Raw genomic sequence first — 14,638 nt, 5'->3', positions numbered from 1 at the left:
AAGTGTGATTTTTGCAAGATCAAACAACAGGACGATCTAATGTAGGAAGAAGAAAATATAAAAAACATTCCTAGAGTTTAAAACGTTTATGTAGATATTTGATTTTCAAACTCATCCTCAACAACTTCTATGTTTGCATTCTTTATCTTTAAATTCATTAACGTCTTGCCTACGTTGTCCTAGACAAAAGTCATTAGTCTCACCATTAACGATTCTAAAAATGATGTTAAGACATCCAAATTGGGCAGTTTCTAACACAAAAAGCATATATTTACACTTTGTTTCGATTCGTGCGCAAATGGACATTGGGCTAGCTTAAACTAACAGACTATGGATATCACAATTTCACTATTTTGGGGCACCGCGCGCGTAGGCGCGCGTAGCAACAACTAGTATTTTTTTTTTTTGGTGTTTGCACCCGGTTCACCCTTCGGGCTATATTCGGATCGAGGCCAATTTCGGGGTGGTTAAGTTCCATTCCTTTGCCAAGGGTGTTGCGGGAATTCGAACACGGATCCGTCCTACCAAAGCCCGTCCCCATCACCACTGGGCCAACACTTACTTGGTAACAACTAGTAATTATGATAATTTGGTATTGTCCCTGCAAATCCAAGTGTATTAAACTAAACAATAGTATTCCAATAATTTACTTCCCCCACCCTCCTGTGCAGCGCCAAAATACCAGTCATGGTAATGGAAGAGGGTTCGTCTTCTGCGTCTCCACCGCCATCCGATTCCAATCCGACGGCCAGTGGCGCCGCAGCCAATTTCCTCACTAACCTTCCTTCTCGCGGACTCTTCTCTTCCACCGTTTCCTCTCCTAATTTGGTATTCTCTCCATTTCCTTCACTTTTTCTCTCTCTTCTTGCAAAAGTTGCAATGTTCTGCTGCAAGTTTTTAGGATTCTGCATTTTGATTTTTGAATTTTGGAGTTTATATTGATAATTTTTCGTTGTTTAAGTTGGTTGTCTGACTCAATTATAGTTTTTTGATGTTTGCTTGCAATTTGTTAATGTATTGCTGTGCATTTTTTCGGTGAATTATTCACCGTTGTCTGATAATTGGAGGTAATGTGTTTGCTTTACTGTTTATGCATTGACTGAATTCAGTTTCCGCATTGTTTAATTGAGTTTATATTTCGTAAAAGTTCTTTAAACTAACACAAAGTTTTCAGCACTAATACAAAGAAGTTATGAGGTCCCGAAATACAATACAAACTTGACAATGTGTGACAAAAAAGGACTCATATCCCACTGAAAATGCATTATACCAGAATTGATTAGCAAGACTCCAATGGAATTGCTTTTAGGTTATTTTTGATTTAGTTTTATGTTGCAATTACACATTGTCAAGTTTGCGTTAGAGATGAATACGACCGAGTATTATTAGCAGTTGAGCTCTCAAAGCTCAAATTGGGAAAATTTCCTGTAACTTTTAAAATTTGTGGCTTCATTTTGGTTTGCTTTCTAATTTGCTTGATTTTGCGCGATTAGGGATTGGTACAGGCACATGAGGGACATAGTGGCAAACAATAATTATGGCATCAAATACTTGTGTATTAATTTTAAAGTTTCAGAGGAATACCTTTGGTTTTTATCTAAATGAGATTTTATTACGATAAACAGAGTCTTTTGGCTTCAAAGGCTTGTTTTTCAAATTTTGACATTGATTTGATTGCTCATATAGTCATAGTTGAAGTTTTTATGACCTTGCTTAGAGGAGATGGACTTTGTGTATAATATGACAAGGTGTTAACCTTTATTACTCAAATTTGGATATTTGTGTCAGACACGACCACATGTCCAAGTGTTTGACACGACTATTTTACAAAAAAATTCCATGATTTTGGCCTAATATGAAGTGTCGAAGTGTTTATGGCTATGTCGGAGTGTCGAGGATATGACAAGAGTTCTTGAGGTAAAATGAAGAGTTCAACATATCAATAGTATGTGTAAATAATAGCTAAGATGCTGCTATATATCGAAATTACAATTCAATTTAACTTGCCAAAATACCTCAATACTTGGTCTGGGCTACTAAGACAGAAGTCATTGCTCATCTTGTCTTATGTGTATGAGAGAGAAGAATAAGACATAACTGATGTTTCAAATGAGAAATATATCGGTAGCTTGTTCTGTCAGTAACACAACCGAGCTAATAGAGGAATAGTCACTGTGAAGTGGTGAGTGAACTCAATTAAACTCAGCCATGAGTAGACCTGGTTATTGGATAGGACAGCCCAATGGCTAAAAGGTTAGGGTCAAATTTAATTGGCTTTTATTGGACAGGGCTTTATTGGATAGGGTCATTATTGGATTGGGCTTTATTGGATAGGGTCATTATTGGACAGAGCCATTATAGGGCCAATAAAGAAACCCAATAATTTTGAAAAATAAAATAGGTTTTGTAAAAACAATTACATATTCGGATTCACATTCATTTAAACTCACTTTTGGCTCTCTTTGTTCCTTGTGTTTTCTTGCTCATTTGCCAGCCTGCCCATTATCGACCCGCCATCGGTCCACTACTCATTTGACCCGACCCGCTATCGACCCTTTATGAGGCGCCCTCTTATAACCCGACCCACACCCGACCCGCCCAATAACCAGGTCTAGCCATGAGTGAGGAAGGGATTTACAGAATTGCATCTATAATTGATTGCTGCTATTTGGCAAATGTGACTATGATCTACACATTGCAAAATATTGCATGGTTACTTTGGATAGAGGAAAAAATGCTTTCTAGTTTGATTAGTTGACCTGTGTTTGAAACACACATGAAATTATTTTAGGACCTTGTGTGCAGGTCATTTTATCAATGCTAACATGAAGAGTACATATGTGTTGCCAGTGCTTACTTTTCGAGGGATGGGCAAGAAAAGTTTCTTGATCAAATTCTTAATTTTATTATATAAAATACATTATCAAGTGATGCTATTAAGTGACAATCATGTTTGTTTCATTTAATAGAACTAACAATATTTTGTTTGTGAATTTGGCTTCTATGAAAGATTTATACCGTTGAAGATAGTTTGACATGCATATTGATATATGATTTTGGTACTACTCTTAAGTTTGTTTCCTTTCATATTCTACTTGAATATCACAAAGAGATGTTTCTCGGATGAAGATGGTTTAAGCTTAGTAAGAGTGAAAGAAGTGGCATCTAAATTAATGAGGTCATTGAAGAAATCCTAAGGAATTGCATAGAGGGAAGACTGAAGAGCTATATTTTAATACAGTTAAGGGAAGTGATGAGGGTTAAATTGGTTTATATGGAGTTAGTTGAGGATATGAAACTTTTCAAGAAATTGTGGTACTCTAGGATCAAAGGGGCATACTTTTACCCTTCATTGAAACTTCCGACCCACTCTATTTTCTCTCTCCTTGTGTCGTGCTAGAGGCAGAAATTAGTTTGGTCAAATCGATTCCGTTTCGGCCATTATTTTTATTATAATTGGCTGTCCATCCAAATGGAAAGAGATATAAGAGAAAAGTTGACATCCTTCTAAGCTACAAGGGGGAAAAGAAAAATATTTATAGCCATTATAGGTTCAAAGGTTTTGTGAACCATTTTATAAACTTTAATATGCGTCAATTTGAATAACTTGTCTCGGCGGGTCATCTAAAGTGGGTCATGTTCACACGACTATATAGCGGGGTGTTTGGATTTGGTAAGTTTAGAAATTGGATATAATTTTTGTTCAAAATTTAATGTGTTTTCCTTGTGTAAGATTTTGGCATGTCTAGTCTTTACTCTTATGTATTAATTTTGTTTTTGTGCCCTTCTTGCCATTTGCTCGTTTAATTCACGCCCTATCTCATATCTTACTAGTTGTTATCGTTTGGATCTTACTAATACATGTTGCTGTGGCCTTTTTCTTTGCATTTTTCCTTCTTTCCAATGAGCCTCTCTATCACTTTCTTTTCTTCATGACGTCAATTTTGGATGTAGAGTATCTACCAAAGTGTAAGAGCTTCTGCATAGGATTTTTTACTGAAATAACCAGCCTAACACAATATCTGAGAGGAAAGATCATTTGTAGAAAATACCTCATTACTACTAATAGGTCATTGGAAACAAAAAATTCATGTTTCACCAATATACCTTTCCTAAAAATGTTTGTGCTAAATACTATCATTTCTTTATTGGGTATAATGGGATCAACTCATATAATTATGTTCTATCTAGGCTTCTAGGGGAACAAGATTGAAACATAAATTTAGTTATGCTGGATAAATTGTGTGGTCGGTCTTGAAAACTCGCATATTTTTTTGTTCTTGATGTTTTTCTCAAGGAGAGCACAGAGAGACCGTCAATGTCATGAATTCTACGGGAATTATGATGGAGCAGGGAACCTATACCTAGAAGTCCCCCATGGGTTAGCTATTTTATGCCTTTCAGCTTATTGAGTGTTAAGGCCTTTTGATTGAAATTGCAATGGCGTCGAAAACCCTTTTTAACTACTTGTCAGTTTCTAAATATTTGCTCAAGGTTAATATCTTTATTATTATTTTTTTTTATCTCAATTCATTACCCGCAATTGCATTTCCCCAGCTTAAAACCCTCATCCTTTCAGAAGCAGAATGCATTGTGATTTATGAAAAGGAGTCCAATTTAGTTTCAGAGGCCTCACAATTATCACTCAACTACCATGCTAACTACTGATATTATATCTTCGCCTTCAAGTAACAACAAACACAAACAGCCTTACTGAAATCACTGTGGTCAAATCTGGCATTGGTGTGGCTCAATTTGACCATCCATGGCTGAAGAAGGGACTGGAGGTGAGAGAGGGGAAGGGGAGACTGTGTGAAATAGGGATTTCTACTCAACTGATGGCATAGATCACAGGGGTAATGTGAGAGAGAAAGCATCGTGTGGTCAGGGGTGGATAGAATGCGACCAGGACTCAAGAGAGAGAATGATGTTAAATTCTTTTTTGAGGTTAGAAGCAAGAAATAACCACACTCTTTTTTTTTTGGGGTAATGGAATGTGTTAGATTCTAATAGATTCCTCCACCTGAACAGTTTCCATTTCATTCCGTTTCTTTTTTCCCTTCCAAACCTAATGGCTCTTAATAGACTAACCAATCTTTGCTTTCCCTTGAAGATTACCTTTGTCCAATAATGCAGTATGAGAAGGAAAAGAACAATTGTCCTTCACAAAGTAATCTGTATCTGTGATTGACATAGAAGACTAGACTGACTGCCTTGAACCCCTACATACCTTTATGCTTTAGGTATTATTCCCTGCAAGACCAACCAAAACACTCAACCTATACTGAGGGGTCGTTTGGTTGAAGTTGGGAAGTATAGCTTCCCTTGAATTTGCATTGCCCATGAAATTTCATTTCCTAGGAAGTACATTTTTTTGTTTGGTTGAACATGGAAAATTCTATTTCCCATGGGAATTTCCACTTACCTAGGGGGGCCTTGGTAAGTTATTTCCTCCATTTTGTAGGAAGTAGAACTTCCTAGGAAGTTCTACTTCCCATGTTTTTGCCAACCAAACAACAACTCATATACCTACTTCGTAGGAATTCTAATTTCCCATGTATTTGAAGGTTAACCGAACAAGCTATGAGATTTGAGCCTGTAGAGAGTGTGACCTTCCTTTTGGGACCCTCCCGAATAGGAAAATGCAAAAAATAATATTTGTTCCTGATGATATACACTTTTTTATCCCAGTGTAGCAATCGTTTCAAAATGATAAATCATAAAAAATATTTGGCGCGTAAACATTATTTTAACAAGGCTGCTGAACTGCTCGCCAAAAAGTAGCTTTCCTGAGGTACAAGTGTTATTACATCTAGCTAATTTTTGTCGTTGTTGTTGCTTGGATGTGATGCTATATCCGGGTATCGAAGGTTTTAATACATATTAAACCTCATTGGGCTCTGTGCAAGACGATTCTCTCTCTCTCTTCCCCCCTCCCCCCACCCCCCTCAAAGCAAAAATAATCTGCCGGAAATTTCTTCTTCTAGTAGAACCTGTAAAGCAATCTTTCTAGCTTTAAAACTCACATAGAAGGAGCCAAATGCTTTTCAGCTATTTTGAGGTTATTTCTACCGAAAAATCATTGAATGGAAGTACCCTTGCGTGCATCTTGATTAAACATATTGTGGATATCTCCTAATGCACACAAAATTATCTTAAATTAATCTCGTTGGTCAAGCTATTCGGTTGTGGTATTGTAATTTGTAATATTGATATTATATAGGAATAAATCACAAGCAAAAATTTAACCATACGTGGTCTTCGCATAGTAATTTCAGCTATTGGTTATTCTAGAATAATCCAAACTATGGGGAGGTCTTCCAAAATAATCACAACTGATGGAAAACTTGTTTAATTGGGTATTATCTGTTTTATTTTTCAATCTTTTCCCTTGCTTCCGCGGTGGCCGTACGTTGAAAACTAGAGCTTGATACATCATAGGTCGACCTTTAACTCGTTTTATCTAGGTCTCTGGATCATTTTGAGAAGGCACCTCCCGTAGTTGGTAATTGTAATGGAATAACCTATGGTGACGATTTTTATGAGAAGACCAGCCATATTTGTGATTTTTCCCGTGACTTTGTCCTATTATATTTCAGAATAGAACCTCTGCCAGAAAAAAGAAGAATATTCCCTGATCATTTCTCTGTATTGATTGTTATAGGTAAGAAAGAGTATGGAGTTTATATGTATATAAGTCATACAAAAGAGGGTGCAGTACTCGTATAGTTTTAAGATAATTCCGAAATAGTATTTTTTCTTTCTTTACAGTGGACATATTAAAGAACTTCACTTTGTCTGGCTTTAGAATATACTGTTGGATGCCAGCATCTCCTGCAACATTGAGCCCATAGCTAGCAGCAAGAGCTTCCACCTCATCTATATCACATTCTGCAGCCCAAATTTGGAAGCTGCCCCTGCCACATCACATATATATTCTTCGGGAACTAAGACAACACCGTATTTTTTTCCATCCCCTTTAACCGCTGCATCGATTTTTCCCTAAAGTCATTTTCTGGAGTAAGCCTCCATGTAACTGCACCAGTATTTGATGAAAAATTGTGATGCTTTAACTAGTTCTCTAGTCTATACTCCCACATCAAGCTAACGATTTAATTATAGGAGCTTATAACATCCTTCTTCATCTCGAAAACCGAAACCATCATCCCGTACTCACCATGCTATCAAATCATTATTAGCTAGCAGAAAAACCCTCACTGCCTTCAGTTTTGCAACAATATTAGCACCAAATAACAAAAGACTCCTGCTTATTAATCTCAAAGAGTCCTATTGGTGAGATATACCACGAGTCCACAACTTGCATATGCATTTACATCCAAGCAGGTCATGCTTGATTGAGATAATTATCCGCATCTTTACTTGACTCATTTTGATTCTTTTTTCATCCAAATACTAACTTTGTCTACCCTTTTCTATAAAAACAAAACTTCGTCTACCCTCATCAGCTACATCTTTGTAGTTCTGTCGGATTGCTGTATTAGGCACGTTTCTACTGTCACAGTCATGCACTTTGAAACATAAAGCATAATGCTTGGGCAGTGCTTGGTATATAATAGTATGCCGTTTTCTTTCCACACTTGGCTTTGAGGGTCTGACTTGTGTCTATACTCTATAGCATTCCTTCTCTTTCATATAATACATTCACCGTTCTTGTCAATATATCATTAGTTTCATCGTAAAAGTACTATCATGGTTCTTTTGTATTTCTCATTATGTTTTCTAATTATACTCTCTCCCTTTCACAAAAATTTACTCACTTTCTTTTTTAGAACGTTTCACAAAAAATTACAGACTTCCTCTTTTCTATTTTGGGACATGAGGCCCACCATAAGTTTTTACTTTATTATTCACATCTCCTACTTTATAATTGTTTCTCTCTTCTTTTCTCCACCTTTTTCATTTCTCCCTCCAACTTCTCCCTTATTTTTTATGTTCTTGTGAAAAGAGATATGAGTAAATTTTTAAGAAACAGAGGGAGTATGTATCAAGTGTAGTCAACAGCTGAAAATTTATTTCGTAAACAGTGCATGCCTTCTAAGTTGTAAATGAAACGAAGGGAATAGTGAAGATCTTGGATTATCTAATAATCTATGTAACTGGCGTATGAGTCTGAATATATATTGATAGTTACAATGATTTGGCAAGCTGCTACAAACATCTATTTATGGGGCTCCATGAATATAATTTATTTTTGAATCAACTTTTACCTTACACTTATACTATGTTGATACTTACTAACCAATGATGGTCGTTTTTTTCAAAGTCCTCTACATTTAAACATCTGGTGTAAGATTTTCTTAAAATTAATTAATATGGTGTGTAGGATTTTTTTATAATTATTATTATCATTATTGTTTTGATTAGACGTTGTGTAGATTCTTACGCCAATATTGGAAAAGCTTTTGCAGGGTGGGATGCGAGTTTACATCTGTGATCATGAGACAGCACCCCCAGGTCGTCTTTCGAAATTTTAAAATTAGCGTAGTGTCATAACTTGCAAGAGGTTGACATACATATTCTCAGTTAGTTTATCATAAATTGTATAAGTTTGTTTCTGGATATTATTGTTGGTTTTGAAATGCTTTGATAACAATTGTTGTTATTGAGTTATTTTGCTGCTATCAGCTGGTATCTCCCATTTGGTGATCTTATTGTTGATCATTTTACTGGCTAAATGACATCAAATTGGCTTCTCAAATAATATGCGAGGTCCTAGGTTTTCTGTCTGAATGACCATATGATACTTAGTACCCTCATCTTGAAACCCATCCCTATAAGTGACTGTAACCTACTAGATTCATGTAAATTTAATGGTCAAGAAGCTGTAAGCTAATAAATGTATCTATAAAGCTTTTTTCTAGGTGATTGGGCTCAGTCATGAAGTTTGAACTTTCAAAGGTTGTGCTGCTTTTTGTAATATTTCTTGTTTGGGGTTTTGCATCTTTGCCACGTATATTCTTGATGCGTTTTGTTTCAGTAATGCTGTTTTGTGCTTCTTTCCTCGTTAATAGTGTTTTTCTATGGTGTTTTCTAGAATAGATCCTGTGGTTTATAAATGTGAGTGGCACGCCTGTTTTAATTAAGTTCTACAAGGAAACTCCTGGTCCTTTCTCTAATGTACTTTGTTTCTATTTTCTCATCAGCAAGGTCTTAATTTATCTTAAAGCAAATGTGGTATAGTGAACGCTTTGATTGTCATGCCTTTTGGATAATACCATTCTGGTGATGCCGAGGTCTCAATAAACTCTTAGTGAGGATTTCACAGATTCTTATTATATAATGAGCTAGTAAATCTCCTTTTTGCCATTGGACTTCCCAATGGCAAAGCATGAATGGTGTTAAGGACTTTGTACTTTTTTTATGTAAATTACGACACCTACATAGTGTAGCAAAACTAATTTGGTTTGACTATTAAATAAATATATAAATCATTGATTTAAAAAGCAAGCTCTGGAGTTGGTTTATTTGAGAACTAGATTCAAATGCACGCAAGGCGTGTTTCAAGTTATGAAACATCTACAATAGTTCTAGTATATTAACATTAAATTTGAAACATGGCAAAAAAGAAAGGGCATTTAGATAATTAGGTGGACACCAAATTCCCCAGTAGCTGGCTTATAATAGAGGCTAGAAATATCGAAAATATCAAAAGCACAAAATTATTTTTTATTCTAAGTGGTCAAAACTAACTTGCCACCAACAATGCCTTCACGCTGCTTCCATCTCTCTTCTTCCTGCCCTGCCCTGCCCCTGCCCCTGCCTGAGACATATGTCTGAATATAGCAATTGCCTACGTATCTATCACTTAATTAACCAGACCACTAGGTTTTCAAACTACTTTCAGGCTCAACTTGGAGGCATATGAGCAGTTTAATTCAGAAAGGATTTGATGCTTGGGAGTAGGGTTAGCTATTTTCTTCATTATTTTAGATCTGCCATTTTTCATTTTTCCACCATTCACTCTCGTATTTCATCTTGTATTATTTATATGTAAGGAAAAAACATAGTTATGTGGGATATTTCTGGATCTGTCTTAATATATAGACACAAAATATCAAATTTCTATAATTCGTACTTATACATAATTAAAGATATTAATGCTCAAGTTGTGTGTTGGCATACCGGATACGTGCAAAGGAAGATGGTAGACATAAAATAATAAGTAGATAATTAGGTATTGAGGGGGATCTGGGGGTTTTGCTGTCAATATACCCATTGGGGGGCGGGTGGTGAAGGCAATTTCTTCAGGGCTTGCTCTTCTTGACATTGTACATGAAATCATGCTAAGTACTCGTTTAACTGTTTCTAAAAGCATAATATATGCAGCATGTAGACCTGCTAATCATCCCTTATGATAATCGAAAGGTAACTGACAAGTGAATTTTGTTTATGCAGAGAACCAAGTAATAAAGACAGATCAGATGAACATATTGATCAGATCACTTACTTTAAAGAAGCAACAGAGTGATGTTGCTGATAGCTCAAAAAAGAGGTGTTCCATCTCTAGCACTTTGAATGCACTTAATCTCTAGCTCAGTAAATTTTATGTATGTTTTGGTGGTATTTTCAAGTTAGATTGTGATGAAATAACATGCCAAGATTTATCTTTTGATGAATATACCCTCAGCATCTTTCTATGTATCTGTTCATAGCTCTAGGTCTCATCTCTTTTTTTTGGAAGTATGATGGAATTACATCGGTATCTTGTATATGCAGAGCATCTGACAGACCTGCTGATGCAAGAACTCCAGCTAAGAGAGCAATGACTAACAGCCAGAACAATGCTCGACAGGGTAAGTGATTTTAGTGTGATTGCAGAACATGCGAAGTGAATATGTTTACATGGTAAATAACTTTAAAAATGTGGATGAGTTTCATAATCTCTCTTATTTTTTGTGGCATTCAGTTTTTTAAGACTTGATTATTTGACTTTTGACGTTTCTAGCTGTGGTCTATTTTTTTGCTGGCAACTTGCATATTCTACTAATGGATCTTTTATACTTGCTGTACTAATTACTGTAGAGGTAAACCACATGCACTGAAATTGTGTCAACATTTCAGCTGCACATTACCAGATGTGGTCTATTTCGTGCTGGGGATGAGTATGCTATGTTTTGCATCCCTTGATGGCCTAGTACTTCTTTAATAGCAAGAAGCTTATCATGTGTACAATTCAATATACTAGTACTGTTTGGGATAGATGTTTATGATTGAGACGCACCTTCATTGTGTTTATGGGAGTTGAGCTCACCGGCTCTAGGATCAGCTCTAAGTCATTCCTTAATCAGCTGGGGGCTGCGGGGGGAGAGTTATGGGGGGAAATAGACAAGGATAAGGTTTAGTATTAAATTTCAGAATTTTTTTTAAACCTATCTGACCAAATTAATGATCTAACATTGATTCCTTTCGACCTGCATCCTCTTACTTCATGGCTCAGATTCCAGTGTGTCCACATGTTAGGTTCCTGCTATAATACTGTGTACTATGACTAGGGAGTGTCTAGACTCTGACCACCTTCATCTCTATGATAAGCACGCCAATATAGTTTCGCAACCTGCAGAGTCTATCAAGACAATACACCCCTTCTATATAATAAGCAATGCTACAATCAAAGTACGTATTGCCCTGATCAATATCTCATGCTTATGGCTTGACACTGACCTTGTCAATAGGCTTCCTGATATAAATGTGACGTTCCCTCTGTTAACCTAGTCATATGACGTATTGACGTGTAAAATATATCCTACCACCAAATTCATTTCTATCTTTGTCGATCTCGCTTACTTGCTTAGGGAACGGCAGACAGGAAGGAAAAGAGAAAACTAAGGAGATGAGTTCAATTGTGTCTCGGTTGTGTGTTTACAGTTCTGTACCTGAATAGATTTTTTTCACTGAGTTGTGCGTTTTGGATGATTGTAAGGGCAAATTGGTTAAAGCAATGTGATCATAGCACCAACATTAGGCTTTGAGACCTGGAATTCTGATGTGTTTATTCAAATTTCTTTACTCTTACTCCGCCCACATAAATTTTGTGTTTGCCTTTTGGGGTCAAAGTTAGATATATCTGACCATAGAGACTTAGTAATGTACTTCCTCCGTTCTTTTTTTATCTTATGTAGAAGTTTCATATTAATTGTAACATTTCTTTATTTTGTATCTTCTCTCTATTTCTCTCCTACCATATAGGGCCTACTTTTTATCTATCTCTATCTCTCTCTTCCTTACATGTCTTTCTTAAATAATGTGAAGGGGTAATGTTGCAATAATAATTGAACGAGGAAGTAATAACTAATAAGTATAAGTCTACTCTTAAAATTAATATTATAAATATCGCAACGTTATTATGTGAAATTTTATTAGATTTGTGTCAATGGGTACTTTGTAAATATCAACTTTTATATTTTTTTTATTAATGCATAAATAAAGATTAGTTTTCAAAGATATGCATTAGTGACCATGAATATTATATATTTGAAATATTATTGTAGATGGAGAGAGTATCTATTATTATTCGTTTTGAAGATTTACCTTAGCATGCAATGCAATTGTCATATTGCTATGTTGAAGCAGTTATGATTTTCACCTATTCATTGCAGGTGGATCAAGTAGTCGTGCTGCAGATAGGAATTTTCAGGGTTTGACAGTGGAGAGGCTCCGGGCCCTTTTGAAGGAAAAAGGACTTTCACTCAAAGGGAAGAAGGCAAGTGCCAGTGTTTATTGCATAGTTGTTATGCCACTGTTAAGTGAACTTCTCTACCTTGCAATTGTCTCACTTGTCTGACTTGCAGTGGGACTTCAGTTGTCCTGTTTGTCTTTCTCTCAGTTCTTCTCTATATTCCTTTACACTGAGAGATTTCCTCTAGAATATGGTACTTGTAGATGAAGGGCCATGTTTTTTTCTTGTCTTTTACTTCAATCATGTTTGTTAACCTTGGGCTTCTAACCAAGCAAGCCCAGCCATTTCTGTTGTAAACATTGCTGTTGTCCTCTATCTGGCATCATGCACAGTGAGATTGTTTTTAGGGTGGTGGCTGCTGAGAATATCTAACATTTCCTGCTTCTGCACGGTGTTTTTTTTTTGTAGGACGAACTGATTGAACGGCTGCGGAGTGCCAAGTAAATGATTCAACACTTTAATTAGAGAGAGAAGTAAAAACTGCTTGTTAAAAAGTCCAGACACAGGCGCCAGGGAGTTCATCAACAGTGCAACTTTGAACCGATGAAGTTGATCATATAGAAGGTTATATTATTGGGTGTAGCAATATGTGCTCTTTTATACTTTTTGTTCTTTTGGTGCATATATCATGTATTATGGATGTGAGTTTTGTATTACAGCTATTTCCATGAACTTCTGCTAAATATAAGATTCAGTGTTTTATTGGCCATTGTCATATGCTTATGCTTCCAGGATTCTTCACTAAGAGAGTCCGCAACTTAATGTGACTCGAGGATTAATTTATACAAGTGTGTGTTTTGGAGAATATAATTCCGAATTCAACATAGTTGTGTAGTACAAACATGAACTTCTGTGTTAGATGGTCATAAACTAAGTGAATTCTGACTGGTGCGGTGGTAGAAAAATTCGTACCGTACCTGAAATCTTTTTTTGGATAGAAATTACAAGTTGACTAAGAAAACTGACATATCTGGAGCAGGTAGCATTCACTAATACATCACAAACTGAGCCAAAAATAAGTCTCACTTTTGGGGTTGCTTTAGCTGAAACAACATGACTGAGCTACTTGCTTTTTGAGCGAATATTAACCCTACAAAAATCAAACCATTTTATTGTCTGAAAATCTCGTCATATAGTTTTCACTTTCCATTTTGTTACTCAACTCTGACTGCGACATGGTTTAATTGTCTATTAAATATGACTTGAAATCTTGTGAATGGCATAAGGCTAACTTTGAATGCACATATCTCTCAATCTACAAATGATTTTGATGTGATTCAAATTGGAGGTGATAGCTTGTTCAAAGAGCTTTCCAACGATAGGTCATATGCCCAATTTCGATGAGAAACGAGAAAGTTATGACTGTTTTACGAAAAACTGACGAAGCTGTTTTGTCCCGGGCCTGGTCGGGCGGTGCGCAGTTTTGAACGCTGAACGCGTTTTTCGATAAATTTTTCGTTTTAAGTTATCTTTTAGGGTTTGTACGGGTTCCTTATGATTATAAAAGGGCTCTTAGTGTTCATTATTATTAACACAACTTATGAAACACTTTTAGCCTCTAGATTTAGGACTCTTGTATTATTCTCTCTGATTTTCTCCATTATAGTGAAGAAGCTCTAATCCCCCACCTGTGGATGTAGGTCAAATTTGACTGAACCACGTAAATCCTTGTGTTATTTGTTTGTTCATCTTTATAGTTTTCTCACCTTCATTATTTCATTGATTTTCTGTTCCGCATTAATCAAACTACAACACCGATTTCCTAACATTGTCCTATAATGGAATTTTGGCATTGATGAAACAAGCAGCTTATTACCAGATGATGAGAACGAGATTTGCTGAATACACCCTCATTGATACCCCTTGCCTCATCAGAGTTTTCGACAATGTCTGAAACCTGAATTAGGAAATTGTTCAGTCATCTGAAAACTAACGTGACCG

At 36.1% G+C, this 14,638-nt stretch overlaps 1 protein-coding gene across 2 annotated transcripts; it reads left to right on the top strand.

Annotated features, from left to right (window-relative positions):
• Positions 1-631: 631 nt before the first annotated feature.
• Positions 632-13,406, top strand: LOC104893483 (uncharacterized). Of its 2 annotated transcripts, none has more exons than XM_048637570.2 (6): positions 632-828; positions 8,421-8,475; positions 10,417-10,513; positions 10,738-10,814; positions 12,618-12,721; positions 13,106-13,406. In XM_048637570.2, exons 1-6 carry the CDS (start codon positions 688-690, stop codon positions 13,139-13,141), a joined length of 510 nt encoding a protein of 169 aa, XP_048493527.1. In that variant the 5' UTR covers positions 632-687; the 3' UTR covers positions 13,142-13,406. The 2 variants fall into 2 exon arrangements, with proteins under 2 accessions (XP_048493527.1, XP_010677887.1); XM_010679585.4 differs by having other exon boundaries at positions 633-828; positions 8,430-8,475.
• Positions 13,407-14,638: the final 1,232 nt, after the last annotated feature.

The sequence above is a fragment of the Beta vulgaris genome, chromosome 5, assembly GCF_026745355.1.
Source record: "Beta vulgaris subsp. vulgaris cultivar EL10 chromosome 5, EL10.2, whole genome shotgun sequence".
In the NCBI taxonomy this organism is placed as follows: domain Eukaryota; kingdom Viridiplantae; phylum Streptophyta; class Magnoliopsida; order Caryophyllales; family Amaranthaceae; genus Beta; species Beta vulgaris.
The sequence above is the reverse complement of the archived record's forward strand: the minus strand, read 5'-3'. Positions and strand labels throughout refer to the sequence as shown.

Excerpts from the sequence above, each read along its gene's own strand:
- LOC104893483 (XM_048637570.2), top strand. The coding sequence starts at position 688 with ATGGTAATGGAAGAGGGTTCGTCTTCTGCGTCTCCACCGCCATCCGAT. Across the intron at positions 829-8,420 it reads CCGTTTCCTCTCCTAATTTG|CTTTTGCAGGGTGGGATGCG; the intron begins GTATTCTCTCCA and ends ATATTGGAAAAG. Across the intron at positions 10,815-12,617 it reads CCAGAACAATGCTCGACAGG|GTGGATCAAGTAGTCGTGCT; the intron begins GTAAGTGATTTT and ends TATTCATTGCAG.